Below are 21,444 nucleotides of genomic sequence, written 5' to 3'. Positions count from 1 at the left end.
TGTGTGTGCATGTGCGTGCGTGCGAAAGAGAGGTGAGGGTGAGAAGTCACTGTAAATGTTGACATCTTGACTGCTCAATGGGTGCCACATGAATTGTATGTGTGGGTGACTGTGTGTGTGTTAGTCTATGTGCGGTTTGTCTGTCTGATCATACACATGCAGTGTGTCATTGTCTGTGAGTATCTGTGTCTTTGCACTTTCTATTGTCTTGGTATGTTTGGTATGTGTCAGAGTATTTCGGTGTGTACGTGTGTGTGTAAACAGCTGGGCAGTGACCCCTAACATTTGCCCTGTTGCCTGTGCTGTTAAGTGCTTTGCTTAGTCAGTGCTGGGAAGGCAGCGAGGCACAGCATGTACTAACAGTTTCAGTTCACTGGCAATGCTGTTCAATCCATTTCACTGTGTTGACTTTAATGAGCCCCCCGCCCCAAAACACACACGCACAAACACTCAAACTCTCTCTCTCACACACACACACACACCCTGAGGCAGCGGTTAATGATCCAGTTCTTGTGCCCCATGTCTCTCACCCCTGACCCTGTGACCTCTAACCCCACCTCCAGATCCCAGAGGGGGCGTCATTCGCCATGAGCATGAAAGACAAGAGAGACAACACCCTGGGGAGAGGTAGGTCTCACACACACACACACACACACACACTCTGTCACCTTGTCACACACCCCTACATGCTTAAAAAAACATACACACGTACTTTATTAAGGTAAAACCGCATACACTCATCTCATCTTGAGCACATTAGACACATATATATATATATATATATACACACACACACACCAAACCACAGACATACATTCATTTCCAATCACAAACATGCTGTATCCACATAAACACACTAACTTAATCATTCACACACACATACACACAAGCATGCACACACACACACACACACACACACACACACACACACACACACACACACACACACACACACACACACACACACACACACACACACACACACACACACACACACTGATACAGAGGCACACACACACACACAGTGGATTTAGACTTTTCAACAGCATGGTATATATCAGTATCCATAAGCATGAACAGTTGACTCATCTGCTGGGCCGTCAACATTCCGGTTCAGTTTGGGAGGGTCTGCTAACCTCATCCAGAATAGGACTTTGGTTCTGACAGACTGCTCTGTCCACCCCAATGATTAGGGCCTCTCCTCTCATTCTGGGCCAGAAACAGGCTAAAGTGGTCCAAACTGGGCCTGCAGCTCAAAGGCCAGGCCTAATGGATTTGTAGTACACCTTGACTAATGTAAAACACCTTTCCCCCTCTCTGTGATTAGCTAAGAGGGTCTGGACTGGGGCCGGGGCCTAAACCGGCCTGTCCTGCCAATACTAGGCCTGGAGTAATGAGAGCACAGCCACTATTGGGCTGTGTTTGTGTGTGCTCGCACGTGCGTGTGTGTAAACCAGGGAGAGAGTGAACCTCTGGTCTGACGATGCGTGAGCATTATAAACTCATTACACTGGCTCCAGCACCAATCACAGACTCTGTCTGCCTCTCTCTGTTTCTTTTCAGCTTTTCTCTCTCATTCTTTCACTCATAATCTTTTCTTTTTTTCCATCGCTCTCTAATTACACTCTCTCTTTGATTTCCATAAACCTCTGTCTCTTCATGAGTGCTTCCTTTTTTTCTGTCTATTACTTGTCTCCCCTCCGGTCTTCTTTCATTCTCTCTCTCACTCTCTCCTTCTCTCATTGTTTTGTTCTGTTTTTTTCTCTCCCTCTGCAGCCAAAGACTTGGACACAGAGAAATATGTCCATTTGGTAAGCACATACACACACACACACACACACACACACACACACACACACACACGGACAGAGAGCTTTCTCATTCACCTCTATTAACCCCATTCAGTCTGTCATCAGCCCCATTGGTCTCAGAGAGAACTCAGTTTAACGCAGACAGACACAGGGATCGCCTGAGCAATAAATCACTAACTACACACTTTCATAAGAGTGTGTGTGAGCGCATGCATGTAGGAAAGAACATGACAGCACTAATACCACATAAGCCATTGAAAAAACTCAGACTCAGATATGCTAACTTTCAGTTCGAAAAAATGAGTTCTCTGGCATACATTTCACTGAGAGAATAGCTTTAGTCATTTCTTGAGCAGTTATTTGTTGATGTAGCACTTCATATTATGGTGTGCTGGCCTGGACTGGCTCAGTAGAGTGAAACCAACAGTGTCCTTTCTTTCTCCTCCACCTCCACACCCCTGTCCTGTAGGAGCATGTTAGACACCTCATACTGGTTTACTGTACAGCAATCAGAGAAACTTCCAAAATGTTGCAATGTCCCTTGCAGCATTTCATAAAGTGACATCATGTTAGTCAGACCTCATAAATCCCCACTGTCGTGCCTGGGTTGTGTTCAGTACTTAGAAGTGAATGAAAACATTTTGAAATGGTAAAAGTATTAAGAAACTCTCATACAAGAACACTTGTTTTAATTTCATCTCCCTGTCAAATGTTAGTCACACCTCCGTAGTAGATTCCTATTTAGATTTAGGTTATATCCCCACCATGCTGATTGGATGTTTTTGTACCCTGACCTCTAACCTCTGCCCCCGCCCTTCCAGGTCTTGCCTCATGATGAACCGTTTGAGAATAAGAAGTCCCACAGACAGAGTCATCGTAAGAAGGTCCTCCCTGAGATTTACCTAACCCGCCTCCTCTCCACCAAGGTAAGCACACAACCCACAGTGTGGCAGCCATCTTGAATGAGCCACAGTGTACAACCAGAACAGTGACAGAAAGCAGTGCCAGCCTTTCCTGGATGCCCATCTGTTACTGCTTCAGCTAGCCAACTGCTTATCATGTCAATTGTGAGCATACTTCGAGAGATGGAGACCCACACAGATCCAAAATTGAGTTATAATTAAGTTATTTATAAGATCATCATCATGATTCCCAAACTAGTACGATTGTGATCCTAAACAGTTTGGCATGACAGTCACAACTCAAGTAGTTGGCTAAAGCAGAGGCATCATTCCATCATCGTTGACAATCAATCCATCATCAGTTCTATTTACAGTGACATGGGGAGGCAGGTAGCCTAGTGGTTAGAGCATTAGACTTGTAACTGAAAGGTTGCAAGATCGAATCCCTGAGCTGACAAGGTGGGGGGAAAAAAAAAAAAATTTTTTGTTCTTAACTGACTTGCCTAGTTAAATAAAGGTAAAAAAACAATCCCAGAATTCCAAACAATCCAATTCTGGTTCCATGTCTGATCCCATCTGTGTTGTGGTTTCGTAGGGAACACTGCAGAAGTTCCTCGATGACTTGTTCCAGGCCATCCTCAGTATTCCTGCAGAGCGTCCGCCGCTGGCAATCAAATACTTCTTTGACTTCCTGGAGGAGCAGGCGGACAAGAGGGGCATCACCGACCCCGACACCCTGCACATCTGGAAGACCAACTGGTAGCTTGGGGAACGAGATGCATCTACTCATCAATGAAGCAGTACAGTATCCATAATGCAAGATGTTGATGAAGCTCACATAATGTTGTCTCATCTCTATAGTTTACCTCTGCGTTTCTGGGTGAACATTCTGAAGAACCCTCAGTTTGTGTTTGACATTGAAAAGACGGACCACATGGACGCCTGTCTGTCTGTCATTGCCCAGGCCTTCATAGATGCCTGCTCCGTTTCAGACCTGCAGCTGGGCAAGGTGAGACACACACATTACACATGTATAAACAATTACTGTTAAGTGATCGCACTCAACGCATTCACATGGTTACAAAGACACACTGTATTGCACATGAGACACACACACATTACAATCATTGTGGAAAACTCAGAAGTGAAATGACAATGTTGAATAGTGAACCATCATATTTTTGTAAAAAATATCTAATAATGAAAGAGAAGGATTGCTGTTTTGAATTTGGGAAAGGTGGAAAAATGATTGTTATCCATCAGTAATGGTAAGCCACCAGGTATAGACAACCATGATGGGACACTATTGAGAATCATAGCAGACTGTATTTCCACCCCTATTTGCTATATCTTAAACCAAAGCTTAAAAAACGTGGACTAAAGCTAAAGTCATTCCACTGCCTAAAAATAGTAAAGCACCCTTTGCTGCTTCTACAGTGCCTTGCGAAAGTATTCGGCCCCCTTGAACTTTGCGACCTTTTGCCACATTTCAGGCTTCAAACATAAAGATATAAAACTGTATTTTTTTGTGAAGAATCAACAACAAGTGGGACACAATCATGAAGTGGAACGACATTTATTGGATATTTCAAACTTTTTTAACAAATCAAAAACTGAAGAATTGGGCGTGCAAAATTATTCAGCCCCCTTAAGTTAATACTTTGTAGCGCCACCTTTTTCTGCGATTAGAGCTGTAAGTTGCTTGGGGTATGTCTCTATCAGTTTTGCACATCGAGAGACTGAAATTTTTTCCCATTCCTCCTTGCAAAACAGCTCGAGCTCAGTGAGGTTGGATGGAGAGCATTTGTGAACAGCTGTTTTCAGTTCTTTCCACAGATTCTCAATTGGATTCAGGTCTGGACTTTGACTTGGCCATTCTAACACCTGGATATATTTATTTTTGAACCATTCCATTGTAGATTTTGCTTTATGTTTTGGATCATTGTCTTGTTGGAAGACAAATCTCCGTCCCAGTCTCAGGTCTTTTGCAGACTCCATCAGGTTTTCTTCCAGAATGGTCCTGTATTTGGCTCCATCCATCTTCCCATCAATTTTAACCATCTTCCCTGTCCCTGCTGAAGAAAAGCAGGCCCAAACCATGATGCTGCCACCACCATGTTTGACAGTGGGGATGGTGTGTTCAGCTGTGTTGCTTTTACGCGAAACATAACGTTTTGCATTGCTGCCAAAAAGTTCAATTTTGGTTTCATCTGACCAGAGCACCTTCTTCCACATGTTTGGTGTGTCTCCCAGGTGGCTTGTGGCAAACTTTAACCAACACTTTTTATGGATATCTTTAAGAAATGGCTTTCTTCTTGCCACTCTTCCATAAAGGCCAGATTTGTGCAATATACGACTGATTGTTGTTCTATGGACAGAGTCTCCCACCTCAGCTGTAGATCTCTGCAGTTCATCCAGAGTGATCATGGGCCTCTTGGCTGCATCTCTGATCAGTATTCTCCTTGTATGAGCTGAAAGTTTAGAGGGACGACCAGGTCTTGGTAGATTTGCAGTGGTCTGATACTCCTTCCATTTCAATATAATCGCTTGCACAGTGCTCCTTGGGATGTTTAAAGCTTGGGAAATCTTTTTGTATCCAAATCCGACTTTAAACTTCTTCACAACAGTATCTCGGACCTGCCTGGTGTGTTCCTTGTTCTTCATGATGCTCTCTGCGCTTTTAACGGACCTCTGAGACTATCACAGTGCAGGTGCATTTATATGGAGACTTGATTACACACAGGTGGATTGTATTTATCATCATTAGTCATTTAGGTCAACATTGGATCATTCAGAGATCTTCACTGAACTTATGGAGAGAGTTTGCTGCACTGAAAGTAAAGGGGCTGAATAATTTTGCACGCCCAATTTTTCAGTTTTTGATTTGTTAAAAAAGTTTGAAATATCCAATAAATGTCGTTCCACTTCATGATTGTGTCCCACTTGTTGTTGATTCTTCACAAAAAAATACAGTTTTATATCTTTATGTTTGAAGCCTGAAATGTGGCAAAAGGTCGCAAAGTTCAAGGGGGCCGAATACTTTCGCAAGGCACTGTAGCAGCCACCCAATCAGTTTGCTGCCTTTTCTTATTAAACTGATGGAGAGGATTGTGTTTGACCAAATACAGTGCTATTTTTCAGAGAACAAGTTAACAACTAACTTTCAGCATGTATATAGAGAAGGGTACTAAACTTGTATTGCACTGACTCAGATGAGATGACTGGCTAAAAGAAATGGAAAATAAGATCATAGTTGGAGCTGTATTGTTAGATTTCAGTGCAGACTTTGTTGGGGCTCCCGGGTGGCGCAGCGGTCCAAGGCACTGCATCTCAGTGCTCAAGGCGTCACTACAGACCCTGGTTCGATACCAGGCTGTATCGCAACCAGACGTGATTGGTAGTCCCATAGGGCAACGCACAATTGGCCCAGCGTCGTTCTGGTTAGGGTTTGGCCGGGATAGGCAGGTCATTGTTAATAAGAATTTGTTCTTCTTGTTCTTACTGACTTACTGAGAACAAGTATTTGGTACACTGCCGATTTTGCAGGTTTCCCTACTTACAAAGCATGTAGAGGTCTGTCATTTTTATTATAGGTACACTTCAACTGTGAGAGACGGAATCTAAAACAAAAATCCAGAAAACCACATTGTATGATTTTTAAGTAATTAATATGCATTTCATTGCATGACATAAATAAGTTGATACATCAGAAAAGCAGAACTTAATATTTGGTACAGAAACCTTTGTTTGCAATTACAGAGATCATACATTTCCTGTAGTTCTTGACCAGGTTTGCACACACTGCAGCAGGGAATTTGGCCCAGTCCTCCATTCTCCAGATCCTTCAGGTTTCAGGGCTGTCGCTGGGCAATACGGACTTTCAGCTCCCTCCAAAGATTTTCTATTGGGTTCAGGTCTGGAGACTGGCTAGGCCACTCCAGGACCTTGAGATGCTTCTTACGGAGCCACTCCTTAGTTGCCCTGGCTGTGTGTTTCGGGTCGTTGTCATGCTGAAAGACCCAGCCACGACCCATCTTCAATGCTCTTACTGAGGGAAGGAGGTTGTTGGCCAAGATCTCGCGATACATGGCCGCATCCATCCTCCCCTCAATACGGTGCAGTCGTCCTGTCCCCTTTGCAGAAAAGCATCCCAAAGAATGATGTTTCCACCTTCATGCTTCACGGTTGGGATGGTGTTCTTGGGGTTGTACTCATCCTTCTTCTTCCCCCAAACACGGCGAGTGGAGTTTAGACCAAAAAGCTCTATTTTTTGTCTCATCAGACCACATGACCTTCTCCCATTCCTCCTCTGGGTCATCCAGATGGTCATTGGCAAACTTCAGACGGGCCTGGACATGCGCTGGCTTGAGCAGGGGGACCTTACGTGCGCTGCAGGATTTTAATCCATGACGGCATAGTGTGTTACTAATGGTTTTCTTTGAGACTGTGGTCCCAGCTCTCTTCAGGTCATTAACCAGGTCCTGCCGTGTAGTTCTGAGCTTATCCCTCACCTTCCTTATGATCATTGATGCCCTACGAGGTGAGATCTTGCATGGAGCCCCAGACCGAGGGTGATTGACCGTCATCTTGAACTTCTTCCATTTTCTAATTATTGCGCCAACAGTTGTTGCCTTCTCACCAAGCTGCTTGCCTATTGTCCTGTAGCCCACCCCAGCCTTGTGCAGGTCTACAATTTTATCCCTGATGTCTTTACACAGCTCTCTGGTCTTGGCCATTGTGTAGAGGTTGGAGTCTGTTTGATTGAGTGTGTGGACAGGTGTCTTTATTACAGGTAACGAGTTCAAACAGTTGCAGTTAGTACAGGTAATGAGTGGAGAACAGGAGGGCCTCTTAAAGAAAAACTAACAGGTCTGTGAGAGCTGGAATTCTTACTGGTTGGTAGGTGATCAAATACTTATGTCATGCAATAAAATGCAAATTAATTACTTGAAAATCATACAATGTGATTTTCTGGATTTTTGTTTTAGATTCTGTCTCTCACAGTTGAAGTGTACCTATGATAAAAAATTACAGACCTCTACATGCTTTGTAAGTAGGAAAACCTGCAAAATCGGCAGTGTATCAAATACTTGTTCTCCCCACTGTAGTTAAATTAACATAAAATAAAATGTTTAAATGTTATTGAAATAACTCACTTGCTATGGCTTTAGATCACCTGCCATCACATTGTTGGAGAGTTATTTATCCAATATAAGCTTCTCTAAGATGAAATATGTACAGTGTGGTGTCCCTCAGGGCAGTTGCCTTGGGTCATTACTCTTCTCTATTTATTTATTTGTTTAATTGATTTGCCACTGGTCTTACGCAAAGCTACAGAATTACTATGTATGCAGATGATTCCACACTCTACATGTCAGCATCCAAAGCCAGTGAGCTCTAAATGAGGAGTTGCTCTAAGTATCAGAATGGGTGATTAATAATAAATAGGTCTTAAATACATCTAATACTGAAAGCATTGTATTTGGTTCAAAACATTCTTTAAGACCTAAATCTCAACTGGAGTTGTGCATAAAGGGTGTGACCATTGAGAAAGTTGAGGAAACTAAACTCCTAGGTACAACATTGGATGGCCAGTTATCATGGTCAAGTTATATTGACAAAGTTGTTGTGAAGATGGGGAAGGGGTATGTCTGTTACAAGAAGATGTTCTGTGTTTTTGACACAAACATCAACTGTACTAGTTGTTCAGTCTCTGGTCTTGTCCCATCTTGATTACTGTCTGGTAATTTGGTCAAGTGCAGCAAGGAAAGAGCTAGCAAAGCTACTGCTGGCTCAAAGAATAGCAGTACACCTTACCCTTTTAATTGCACATACAGAACAAACATCAATATCATGCAAGCCGGTCTTTCCTGGTTGGGGGTTGACGAGAGATTAGCTGCTTCTCGTTTAGTTTCAATGAGAAATAAACTCAGAAAAAACAAGAAACGTCCTCTCACTGTCAACTGCGTTTATTTTCAGCAAACTTAACATGTGTAAATATTTGTATGAACATAACAATATTCAACAACTGAGACATAAACTGAACAAGTTCCACAGACATGTGACTATGGAATAATGTGTCCCTGAACAAAGGGGGGGTCAAAATTAAAAGTAACAGTCAGTATCTGGTGTGGCCACCAGCTGCATTAAGTACTGCAGTGCATCTCCTCCTCATGGACTGCACCAGATTTGCCCGTTCTTGCTGTGAGATGTTACCCCACTCTTCCACCAACGCACCTGCAAGTTCCCGAACATTTATGGGGGAATGGCCCTAGCCCTCACTCTCCGATTCAACAGGTCCCAGACTTGCTCAATGGGATTGAGATCCGGGCTCTTCGCTGGCCATGGCAGAACACTGACATTCCTGTCTTGCAGGAAATCACATACAGAACGAGCAATATGGCTGGTGGCATTGTCATGCTGGAGGGTCATGTCAGGATGAGCCTACAGGAAGGGTACCACATGAGGGAGGAGGATGTCTTCCCTGTAACGCACAGTGTTGAGATTGCCTGCAATGACAACAAGCTCAGTCTGATGATGCTGTGACACACCGCCCCAGACCATGACCAACCCTCCACCTACAAGTCGATCCCGCTCCAGAGTGCAGGCCTCGGTGTAACGCTCATTCCTTCGACAATAAACGCGAATCCGACCATCACCCCTGATGAGACAAATCCGCGACTCATCAGTGAAGAGCACTTTTTTGCCAGTCCTGTCTGGTCCAGCGGCAGTGGGTTTGTGCCCATAGGCGATAAAGGTCATGTCTGGTGAGGACCTGCCTTACAACAGGCCTACAAGCCCTCAGTCAGAGCCTCTCTAAGCCTATTGCGGACAGTCTGTGCACTGATGGAGGGATTGTGCGTCCCTGGTGTAACTCAGGCAGTTGTTGTTGCCATCCTGTACTTGTCCCGCAGGTGTGATGCTTGGATGTACCAATCCTGTGCAGGTGTTGTTACACGTGTTCTGCCACTGCGAGGACGATCAGCTGATCATCCTGTAGCCCTGTCTTAGGCATCTCACAGTACGGACATTGAAATGTATTGCCCTGGCCACATCTGCAGTCCTCATGCCTCCTTGCAGCATGCCTAAGGCACGTTCACACAGATGAGCAGGGACCCTGGGCATTTTTCTTTTGGTGTTTTTCAGAGTCAGTAGAAAGGCCTCTTTAGTGACCTACGTTTTCATAACTGTGACCCTAATTTCCTACCGTCTGTAAGCTGTTAGTGTCTTAACGACCGTTCCACAGATGCATGTTCATTAATTGTTTATGGTTCATTGAACAAGCCTGGGAAACAGTGTTTAAACCCTTTACAATGAAAATCTGTGATGTTATTTGGATATTTATGAAAGATAGGGTCCTGCTGAGTGTATTACTGTGACAAAAACCTGTCTGCATAATCAAATAACATATAGTTCAGACACCCACACATAACCCACAAGACATGACACTAGGGCTCTCTTCGGGTGGAACTCCCTTCCATCTCCAATTACTCAAACAAACAGCAAAATTACCTATTGTGTCATTTCACAATATGAACTGTGAAATGACACACAGACAAACACACACTATATCACACACAATCTACATAATTCTTTTTATTTGTATTATTCTTATATGGTTGTATAAAAAATGTGTGTTACTGTTCTTGTTTGTCTGTGTATCTGTGTTTTGTTACTTGTCATGTTTTGTAGTTTTTGTGTGGACCCCAGATAGAATAGCTGCTGTTTCGGGCAAAAGCTAATGGGGATTCAAATAAACCAAACCAAACATAAAGTATACTTAAACACAAACGTACACGCGCGCACACACACACACACACACTTTCCCAAAATGATTCTCACTGTCATCACCTATCTCCACATTCCTCCCCAGTCCCTGCCAAAACCCTTCCCCTCCTCTCTCCAGTCTGTCTGTCTACCTCTCCTCATGATATTTCAGCCCAGTCTGCTCAGCCAAGGTCATGGGCACCAGGAATTCACTCTTCAAAGTGTGTGTGTGTGTGTGTTTCAGTGTCCTCACTTCCCACAAACAGTCTCATCCCTCTGAAGCTGCGACCCATAGCATACACTCTGCTTCCTGTCTCTTTGACTGACTTCCTCCCCAGAGATACTTAATGCTGCTCTTTCAGATGAAACCAAAACATTATGATTTATTCCACTTGTTCATTGCCAGGGAACCAATGCACACACCTCAAACATGTAATACACAGAAACACACACACCATGGCACTTTAAAACATCAGGATGCTCATCTCATCCTTTTTTCTCTGTCTGTGATTGGGAAGACTTGGTGTCGTCAGGTGTGCTGTCTGTGTATAGATGTTTTCTGTTCTTTAGATAGGACAGAAAGGTATTAGACTGTCTGAGTGGAGACTTAACTCTTTTCTCTGCTTGAGTGGTCAGCATAGGAAGAGCAGGGCAGGAAAGGTCTGGATTAACCATCGTGTGTGTGTGTGTGTGTGTGTGTGTGTGTGTGTGTGTGTGTGTGTGTGTGTGTGTGTGTGTGTGTGTGTGTGTGTGTGTGTGTGTGTGTGTGTGTGTGTGTGTGTGTGTGTGTGTGTGTGTGTGTGTGTGTGTGTGGTGGTCAGGGGACAGGACAGGTCAGTAAGGGATCTGGATTAGCCGTTGATCTGCAGGGTTGAGAGAAGGCTTGGAAACAGAGTTGTTTCCACAGAAACCTTATCTGGTGTCCTGCAGACAGGGAGGGAGAGGTGGGGGGTGCTAGGGGTCACAGGGGGTCGCCAGGCAGATGGAGGAACCATAGGAAATGACCTTGTGGACAGGAAGAGAGGGATCCCTATCATGAGGAGGGACAGTGGCTGGAGTCTTCCTAGGCGCGATACCACACATACACAAATGCATGTCTGTATGCTCAACAAAATACCTTACAAGTGAAGCTTTCTTAAAGATTGAATAATGTGTTCAGTACCATTGTAAATGCTGTCAGTATCTTGTAGAAGTAGCAGATGTAAGTAGAAGGATGGATTATTATGTCTGGCCTGGTTCTCTGTGTCTGTGGACATGGTTTATGTCTGGCCTGGTTTTCTGTAGATGTGGACATGGTCAATGTCTGTCCTGGTTCTCTGTGGCTGTGGACATGGTTTTTGTCTGGCCTGGTTTTCTGTAGATGTGGACATGGTCAATGTCTGTCCTGGTTCTCTGTGGCTGTGCACATGGTTTGTTATGTCTTCCAATTGGCGCATTCATTGCCTCCTCTCCCCTGTAACTATTCCCCAGGTCGTTGCTGTAAATGAGAATGTGTTCTCAATCAACTCACTTGGTAAAATAAGTGTTAAATAAATAAATACAAATGTCTGGCCTGGTTCTCTGTGGCTGTGGATATGATTTGTTATGTCTGGCCTGGTTGTTTAACTTTCCTATTGTGAAGAGAGGAAACCATTGGCCCTCTCTTCATTGTCTCAGCACAGGGAGGTGCTGACCTATCACACAGTGATAACACCAACCACTCGCTGTGACCATGGACCATACACCAACCATAGATTTGTTGGTATTTGGTATTTTATTAGGATCCCCATTAGCTGTTGCAAAAGCAGCAGCTACTCTTCCTGGGGTCCACACAGAACATGAAACATGACATAATACAGAACATTAATAGACAAGAACAACTCAAGGACAGAAAAAAGGCACACATATCTTACAGTTGAAGTGGGAAGTTTCCATACACCTTAGCCAAATACATTTAAACTCAGTTTTTCACAATTCCTGACATTTAATCCTAGTAAAAAATCCATGTCTTAGGTCAGTTAGGATCATCACTTCATATCATATTTTAAGAATGTGAAATGTCAGAATAATAGTAGAGAGTGATTTATTTCAGCTTTTGTTTCTTTCATCACATTCCCAGTGGGTCAGAAGTTTACATACACTCAATTAGTATTTGGTAGCATTGCCTTTAAATTGTTTAACTTGGGTCAAACGTTTTGGGTAGCCTTCCACAAGCTTCCCACAATAAGTTGGGTGAATTTTGACCCATTCCTCTTGACAGAGCTGGTGTAAGTGAGACAGGTTGGTAGGCCTCCTTGCTCGCACACGCTTTTTCAGTTCTGCCCACTCATTTTCTATGGGATTGAGGTCAGGGCTTTGTGATGGCCACTCCAACACCTTGACTTTGTTGTCCTTAAGCCATTTTGCCACAACTTTGGAAGTATGCTTGGGATCATTGTCCATTTGGAAGACCTATTTGCGACCAAGCTTAACTTCCTGACTGATGTCTTGAGATGTTACTTCAATATATCCACATACATTTTCCTCATGATGCCATCTATCTTGTGAAGAGCACCAGTCCCTCCTGCAGCAAAGCACCCCCACAACATGATGCTGCCACCTCCGTGCTTCATGGTTGGGATGGTGTTTGTCATGCCCTGGCCATAGAGAGGCTTTTATTCTCTATTTTGGTTAGGCCAGGGTGTGACTAGGGTGGGCATTCTAGTTTCTTTATTTCTATGTTTTCTATTTCTTTGTTTTTGGCCGAGTGTGGTTCCCAATCAGAGGCAGCTGTCTATCGTTGTCTCTGATTGGGAATCATACTTAGGTAGCCTTTTTCCCACCTGTGTTTTGTGGGTAGTTATTTTCTGTTTAGTGTCTGCACCTGACAGAACTGTTTCGGTTTTTCACTTTGTTATTTTGTTCGAGTGTTTTTGTGAAATAAATTATCATGAACACTTACCACGCTGCGCTTTGGCCCATTCCTTCCGACGAGAGTCGTTACAGTGTTCTTCGGCTTGCAAGCCTTCCCCCTTTTCCTCCAAACATAAAGATGGTCATTATGGCCAAACAGTTCTAATTTTGTTTCATCAGACCAGAGGACATTTCGTCAAAAAGTACCATCTTTGTCCCCATGTGCAGTTGCAAACTTTTTTAAGGCGGTTTTGGAGCAGTGGCTTCTTCCTTGCTGAGCGGCCTTTCAGGTTATGTCAATATAGGACTCATTTTACTGTGGATATAGATACTTTTGTACCTGTTTCCCCCAGCATCTTCACAAGGTCCTTTGCTGTTGTTCTGGGATCGATTTGCACTTTTCACATCAAAGTACGTTCATCTCTCGGAGACAGAATGCGTCTCCTTCCTGAGCGGTATGACGGCTGCGTGGTCCCATGTTGTTGGAATTGTTGGAAAAATTACTTATCCCATGCACAAAATAGATGTCTTAACCGACTTGCCAAAACTATAGTTTTTTAACGAGAAAATTTGTGTTGTGGTTGAAAAACAAGTTTTAATGACTCCAACCTAAGTGTATGTAAAATTCCGTCTTCAACTGTTTATTTCAATACAACACACAAAATATCTAGTTCAAATAGGGGAGAGATGTTGTGCCGTGCGGTGTTGGTTTACAGTTTTTTTTTAACTAGGCTTGCTGTTCATGTGAGCAATATGAGATGGAACAGAGTTCCATGCAATAATTGCTCTATATAATATTGTACGCTTTCTTGAATTTGTTCTGGATTTGGGGACTGTGAAAAGACCCTTGCAGGACTTGCTTTTTGGAGTGTGCTGTCAAAGAATCTCTTTACTACGGACAAACCTCTCCCCATTTTTTCAACCAGCCACACAATGCATTATCAGATTCAGCTGAGGTCTAGAACATAGGGAATGATTTGTACCAAAAACAATGCTCTTAGTTTTAGAAATGTTCAGGGCTAGTTTATTACTGACCACCCTTTCCAAAACAGACTGTAACAATTTTTTAAGAGTTTCAGGGACTTCATTAGCTGTGATTGCTAATGCATATATGGTTGAATCATTAGCCTACATGGACACACATGCTTTGTTTAATGCCAGTAGCAGAACATTGGTAAAAAATAGAAAAGAGTAGAGGGCCTAGAGAGCTGCCATGCGGTACACCACACCTTACATGTTTGACATTAGAGAAGCATCCATAGACCAACCACACCATGACCACAGACCATGCTGCCCACAGTCATGTTAACAACTCACTGACCATCGACCTCACTCACCATATACTGGCGCGAGACTGGACCACTGAGCTATAAAAGATGGCCGACCATTCAACGTATTCTACTCATGTTCGCATACGCAGATTCATGGACCGTCTATATCCGGGTTGCATCTGGTTTACTCTGCCAAACTGACAAATGCACTAGCACTCAGTCCACACAGAAAGTAGCGTGAGCAGCGATGATGTCATCACATCATTCAAAAACATGACAGACATTGGATGAATATACAATTGTGATGGCTGGATGATTTGTGCTCAAAGGTGTTGACTAAATGGTCTTATTAGGAATTTTCAAATCTCACTTCTCTATGAGGCCGTCTATGGGAATTGTCTTTCTGGAGGTTACTTTGACTAAAGAGGACTTAATCTCTGGTTTCAGGACTCTCCCACTAACAAGCTGCTGTATGCCAAGGAGATCCCAGAATACAAGAAGAGGGTACAGTGCTATTACAAACAGATCCATGAGATGGCGCCACTGAGTGAGCAGGAGATGAACGCCCACTTGGCCGAGGAATCACGGGTGAGAGAGGGGTGGCAGATCAATAAAAGTATTAATTAATTGATTGATAGATGTAATTTGTTAGCCTTGGTGGCGGACTGTCTCTGCATTTAACCGTGCTACAACATTGAATCTGTATCTGTCTATTGCTTTTTGAGCTGACAAAGTTTGAAGGATGGATATTGTGACGAAACACTCACTCTGTTTTCCGTTTCGCAGAAATACAGAAATGAGTTCAACACCAACCTGGCCTTGACGGAGATCTACAAATACGCCAAGAAATACAGGAACCAGGTAAGATCCCACTACCACTGACCTGGATTAGCTGTTTGACACGTTTAAACTGGCCCCATCTCCAGCCTTATCACCAGACTTTATTCCAGATGGAATTGAGAGAGAGAGAGAACACATTGGAAAGAATGAACAAAAAAAACTAGAATGCTATTTGGCCCCAAACAAAGAGAGTACACAGTGGCAGAATACCTAACTACTGTGACTGACCCAAATTTAAGGGATGTACAGACTCAGTGAGGTTAACCTTGCTATTGAGAAAGGCCGCAGTAGGCAGACCTGGCTCTCAAGAGAAGACAGGCTATGTGCACACTGCCCACAACATGAGGTGGAACCTGAGCTGCACTTCCTAATCTCGTGCCAAATGTATGACCATATTAGAGACACATATTTCCCTCAGATTACACAGATCCACAAAGAATTTGAAAACAAACCCAATTTTGATAAACTCCCATATCTACTGGATGAAATACAACAGTGTGCCATCACAACAGGGAGATTTGTGACCTGTTGCCACAAGAAAAGGGCAACCAGTGAAGGACAAACACCATTGTAAATACAACCCATATTTACATTTATTTATTTTCCCTTTTTTACTTTAAGTATTTGCACATCATTACAACACTGTAGATAGACGTAATATGTCATTTGAAATGTCTTATTCTTTTGGAACTTCTGTGAGTAATGTGAACTGTACATTTTTATTGTTTATTTCAATTTTGTTATCTACTTCACTTGCTTTTACAATGGTAGCATATGTTTCCCATGCCAATAAAGCCATTGAATTGAGAGAGAGAAAGAAAGAAAAAAAACAGGGCATGAAGCGTCAGTACAGGAGATCACGTGTCCTTAAAGATCAAATCAAATTGTATTTGTCACATGCGCCAAATACAACAGGTGTGGTAGACCTTACAGTGAAATGCTTACTCACAAGCCCTTAACCAACCCAGGAGATCCAAAATATCCCTCCACACCGACAGCATATGGAGCGGAAGGTAGCCTAGTGGTTAGAGCATTGGGCCAGTAACCAAAAAGTTGCTGGATTGAACCCCTGAACTGACAAGGTAAAAATCTGTCATTCTGCCCCTGAACAAGGCAAGGAATCTTTCCCCGGTAGGCCGTCATTGTAAATAAGAACTTGTTCTTAACTATCTTGCCTAGTTAAATAAATGTTAAAAAATATATATAAAGTCCTGAACTATATTCTCTTAAACCTCCTCAACCAAATACATAGCCAACAGCACAGGGCTTGTGACACCCTCTTCTCAACTCTCCACCACCACCACAACCCTTACCTTTACCTCACAATACCTCATCATCAACCACCCCTATCAGGTAAATGAGATCCCCCCCCCACACACACCCCTACTGTTCCATGGAGTGGTTGAGACAGTGATTGTGTGTTAATGGAGGGCCCTCATCATAACAGTGTTTAGCTGTTCACTGCCATTCTACTGTACCAGCAGACACTAGGGGTTCAGAGGTTTCCCTGGGACTCTCTATGAATCACCCCTGATTACACATTCTCTCACTCAGCCCTCTCGCTGGGCACACGCTGCCAGTAACACCCACTGAACGCATGACAACTATCAGGCTTGAAAGGCAGCGCAGATGTTGGTTTTGTAAATAGTTTGTGAACAGGAAAGGCTTTTTGTGGGGGAGAGGCATGCGTGAAGGCTGAAGAACTGCTGAAGTACTCTCTTTCTCTGTCCTGGCAGGTGGTTGAGTTTCTGTCCTATGCTGTAGAATGCATGATCGCTTGAGGGCTACTGAAAGTAGTGTTTCTCTCTTTATATTTCTCTCTCTCTCTCACTCGTTATCTATCTCTCCAGCTCTCATTCTCTAACTGTGGGTAGATACTTTTTTTTCAAGGTTTTTGCCTTTGTCTGAACTTTTTTTTTCTCTCTCTCTCTCTCACTCTCTCTCTCTCGGTCAGGTGGTGAGTGCTCTGGAGTCCAACCCCACAGCGAAGCGTACTCAGCTGCACCACAAGTTTGAGCAGGTCATTGCTCTGGTGGAGGACAACATCTATGAGTGCAGCAGTGAGGCCTGAGTCTCCCTCCACCCAGCCTCCACCCCAGACCATTCCCCAAGGCTGCCTCTGCCCTAGCTGGGGTACAGGATCTAGAAATCCCCCTGTCTGTCTTCCCTCCAAATATCCATTCTGTCTATAGAGTTTATAGAGCCCAAAGACAAGAAGGAACTCTTTGCTTTAAGAAACATTTTGCTTTAAGACTGGAAGAGATGGCAGCTTGAGCTTTACTGTACCACCTCAACCCAAGACTGCCTCAGAAACCTGATTGGGAGCACTGTACCATGGATTAAGAAATGTCCTAAGAAACGTACCTTGGACTAAGCATATGTTGAGATACTGAGGAATTGAAACCCACGTCCTTTATATCAAGTGCAGAATCTCTGGATTATGTCTTTGTCTGGGTGAGGGTGACTCTTCTACTCACACTTGGATATCAACCCAATCTGGCTTCTTGCCTGTTCACACTCACTCTGGTTTCACACTGCTTTGACCTGAGGCATAGTGGAGTTAGAGATGGAGGCACTGGGAGATGGGCCTTATTCTGGATGATGTCACAGCCTCTGGGACCTGGAGCCCCGGTGGCCATCTTACGCACTGACCCCCCTTCTGTTGGAGGATGAGCCAATGATGCACTGTACTGTATTGTAAATGTCCACAGCAATATTTATAGATCTGTTCTAATGTTTTCTGAGTGGCCTGTTCAACGATATGTGAATGAGAAACTCTTCCCATCTTCTTACAACCTGCACTGTTCTCAGGTTTGATTGGTGGAAATGGCAAATAACTCCAACGGTGCTTTGAACTACAAGTCCCAATGTGCTTTGCAGGTTGGTGATGGGTTCCGGAGGAGTAGAGTAGTATTGAGTGGATTTATTAGCTGATGTTTCATGTGCCACAGACCTGTTTGCAAAGAGACTGGACTCTGTTGGGTCAGATGGAGTGTAGTTCAATGGGAAGAATTACATGTGATGTGTTTATGTGAAGGCAGGTTGATCTGTTTTGTGACTGAGAATGAAGGGAGATTATGACCAAGAGGGACATTTAGAGTAAAACTATGACCTTCAGTTAACCAGAGGGACAACAGTCTGACTTGACCGTACTTGTGATGACAATTGTCAGAGTTTGTGAAAATAAATGCTACTACAGAGCTATAATACAGTAAAAATGTTGACATTTTTGTTTCGTACCAGTATTAAAATGTCTGTTTTCATCAATACCTATGTAAACCACAGGGCAGTGATGGAGTGTTTTGTTAGTGCTTTGTTGACTGGTTGTGCATGCCACCCAACAACCCAATGGGCATCTGGACTCTTTCAGAAACGCTAGTCCTGTAAAGGCTCCCCTATGAGTGAAATATTGGCCTGAACGAATGGACACACACATGTGTTTTGACATGAGTCCTAACTGGAGATGTAGTAGTCCTGTGTGTATACTGGTCATTAGTGACCGTGTTTGTCGTTGTCCCATGCGGACGCTGCAGAGCAGAAGGCCGTAGCAGAAGCCGATGATGACCAGATTGGTGTAGAAATGAACACTGCGTACCCTCTGGGATGGAAATATACACACACACACACATGCCCCCGCACACCTCATTTAAAAAATATTATATGTATTATAAAGAAGTATTGCCCCTGAGATCTACCAGCCATCAGCTCATTCCCATTTCTTAAGGTGACGTTTAAGGTAAGACTAGTAGGAAATGCTTTTTGCATACATGCTCATGTGCAGAAAATATTTAGACAAACTATTCTGAATATATTGGACACAGGCAGAAGACTTAAACAGAACAGATGCTACTGTATAGCTGAAGTACATAGGGTACAGTAAGTGACTTACAGTGATATTGGCAAATCTACTTTTTCATGCATTTATATGATCTCAACCAGCAGCTCGCACCTGCAGCTACTGGAACAATTGATGTGATAACAGCTGTACTTCAACACAAAGCTTCAGATATTCTGTAAGGTCTATACATCTGCTGTTATTAAAGACATCCTCCTGTCACCTCAGTCACAGAAAAATGTGTAAATGAGGTGTAAAAATGCACATATCATAAGGTCCTGGGCTTTATTTAAGTCTGCAATGTCTTCTTTAGAAGAAAGGTATGCTGGGGGTGCGGGTGCTATTCAAATGATTCTAAATACATGGGTGGTCTTGATATTCGGGGAACAAAAATCTTCGACACCGGACTTTAAAGTCATTGAGCTCAAGGTACATTGAGGTTGCACCTGGTGAAAGCCAGCCAGGCATCCCTTTAGGGAAAAGTTACTCAACCACCGATCTAGGATCAGATTCCCCTAGCCTAATCCCAACCATTATGGAAACAAAAATATCTTACCCTGTGGCTCGTGGCAACTACTACCTACACCTCACCCAGAGGTCCACCATGTCTTACCTCCCAACTACTACCTACACTTCACCCAGAGGTCCACCATGTATTACCTCCCAACTACCACCTACACCTTACCCAGAGGTCCACCATGTATTACCTCCCAACTACTACCTACACCTTACCCAGAGGTCCACCATGTCTTACCTCCCAACTACTACCTACACCTCACCCAAAGGTCCACCATAGCTTACCTCCCAACTACTACCTACACCTCACCCAGAGGTCCACCATGTCTTACCTCCCAACTACTACCTACACCTCACCCAAAGGTCCACCATGTCTTACCTCCCAACTACTACCTACACTTCACCCAGAGGTCCACCATGTCTTACCTCACAACTACTACCTACACCTTACCCAGAGGTCCACCATGTCTTACCTCACAACTACTACCTACACCTTACCCAGAGGTCCACCATGTCTTACCTCCCAACTACTACCTACACCTCACCCAAAGGTCCACCATGTCTTACCTCCCAACACCTTACCCAGAGGTCCACCATGTCTTACCTCCCAACTACTACCTACACCTCACCCAAAGGTCCACCATGTCTTACCTCCCAACTACTACCTACACTTCACCCAGAGGTCCACCATGTCTTACCTCACAACTACTACCTACACCTTACCCAGAGGTCCACCATGTCTTACCTCACAACTACTACCTACACCTTACCCAGAGGTCCACCATGTCTTACCTCCCAACTACTACCTACACCTCACCCAGAGGTCCACCATAGCTTACCTCCCAACTACTACCTACACCTTACCCAGAGGTCCACCATGTCTTACCTCCCAACTACTACCTACACTTCACCCAGAGGTCCACCATGTCTTACCTCACAACTACTACCTACACCTTACCCAGAGGTCCACCATGTATTACCTCCCAACTACTACCTACACCTCACCCAAAGGTCCACCATGTCTTACCTCACAACTACTACCTACACCTTACCCAAAGGTCCACCATGTCTTACCTCCCAACTACTACCTACACTTCACCCAGAGGTCCACCATGTCTTACCTCACAACTACTACCTACACCTCACCCAGAGGTCCACCATGTCTTACCTCCCAACTACTACCTACACCTTACCCAGAGGTCCACCATGTCTTACCTCCCAACTACTACCTACACCTCACCCAGAGGTCCACCATGTCTTACCTCCCAACTACTACCTACACCTCACCCAGAGGTCCACCATGTCTTACCTCCCAACTACTACCTACACCTTACCCAGAGGTCCACCATGTCTTACCTCCCAACTACTACCTACACCTCACCCAGAGGTCCACCATGTCTTACCTCCCAACTACTACCTTACACCTCACCCAGAGGTCCACTATAGTTTACCTCCCAACTACTACCTACACCTCACCCAGAGGTCCACCATGTCTTACCTCCCAACTACTACCTACACCTCACCCAGAGGTCCACCATGTCTTACCTCCCAACTACTACCTACACCTCACCCAGAGGTCCACCATGTCTTACCGCCCAACAACAGCCTAGGGCTCCACCATCACCATGTCT

The 21,444-nt window shown here is 44.0% G+C and overlaps 1 protein-coding gene across 1 annotated transcript in view; it reads left to right on the top strand.

Annotated features, from left to right (window-relative positions):
• plxnd1 (plexin D1) overlaps positions 1-18,743 on the top strand; it is a 124,787-nt gene extending 106,044 nt beyond the window's left edge. The window contains exons 29-36 of the mRNA XM_036947420.1: positions 564-627; positions 1,777-1,811; positions 2,633-2,737; positions 3,309-3,472; positions 3,575-3,722; positions 15,070-15,210; positions 15,409-15,483; positions 17,417-18,743. Coding sequence (XP_036803315.1) covers positions 564-627; positions 1,777-1,811; positions 2,633-2,737; positions 3,309-3,472; positions 3,575-3,722; positions 15,070-15,210; positions 15,409-15,483; positions 17,417-17,533 — 849 coding nt within the window. The 3' untranslated portion in view covers positions 17,534-18,743. The remainder of the gene's footprint in view (positions 1-563; positions 628-1,776; positions 1,812-2,632; positions 2,738-3,308; positions 3,473-3,574; positions 3,723-15,069; positions 15,211-15,408; positions 15,484-17,416) is intronic.
• Positions 18,744-21,444: the final 2,701 nt, after the last annotated feature.

This window comes from Oncorhynchus mykiss, chromosome 16 (assembly GCF_013265735.2).
Source record: "Oncorhynchus mykiss isolate Arlee chromosome 16, USDA_OmykA_1.1, whole genome shotgun sequence".
NCBI lineage: Eukaryota > Metazoa > Chordata > Actinopteri > Salmoniformes > Salmonidae > Oncorhynchus > Oncorhynchus mykiss.
The sequence above is the reverse complement of the archived record's forward strand: the minus strand, read 5'-3'. Positions and strand labels throughout refer to the sequence as shown.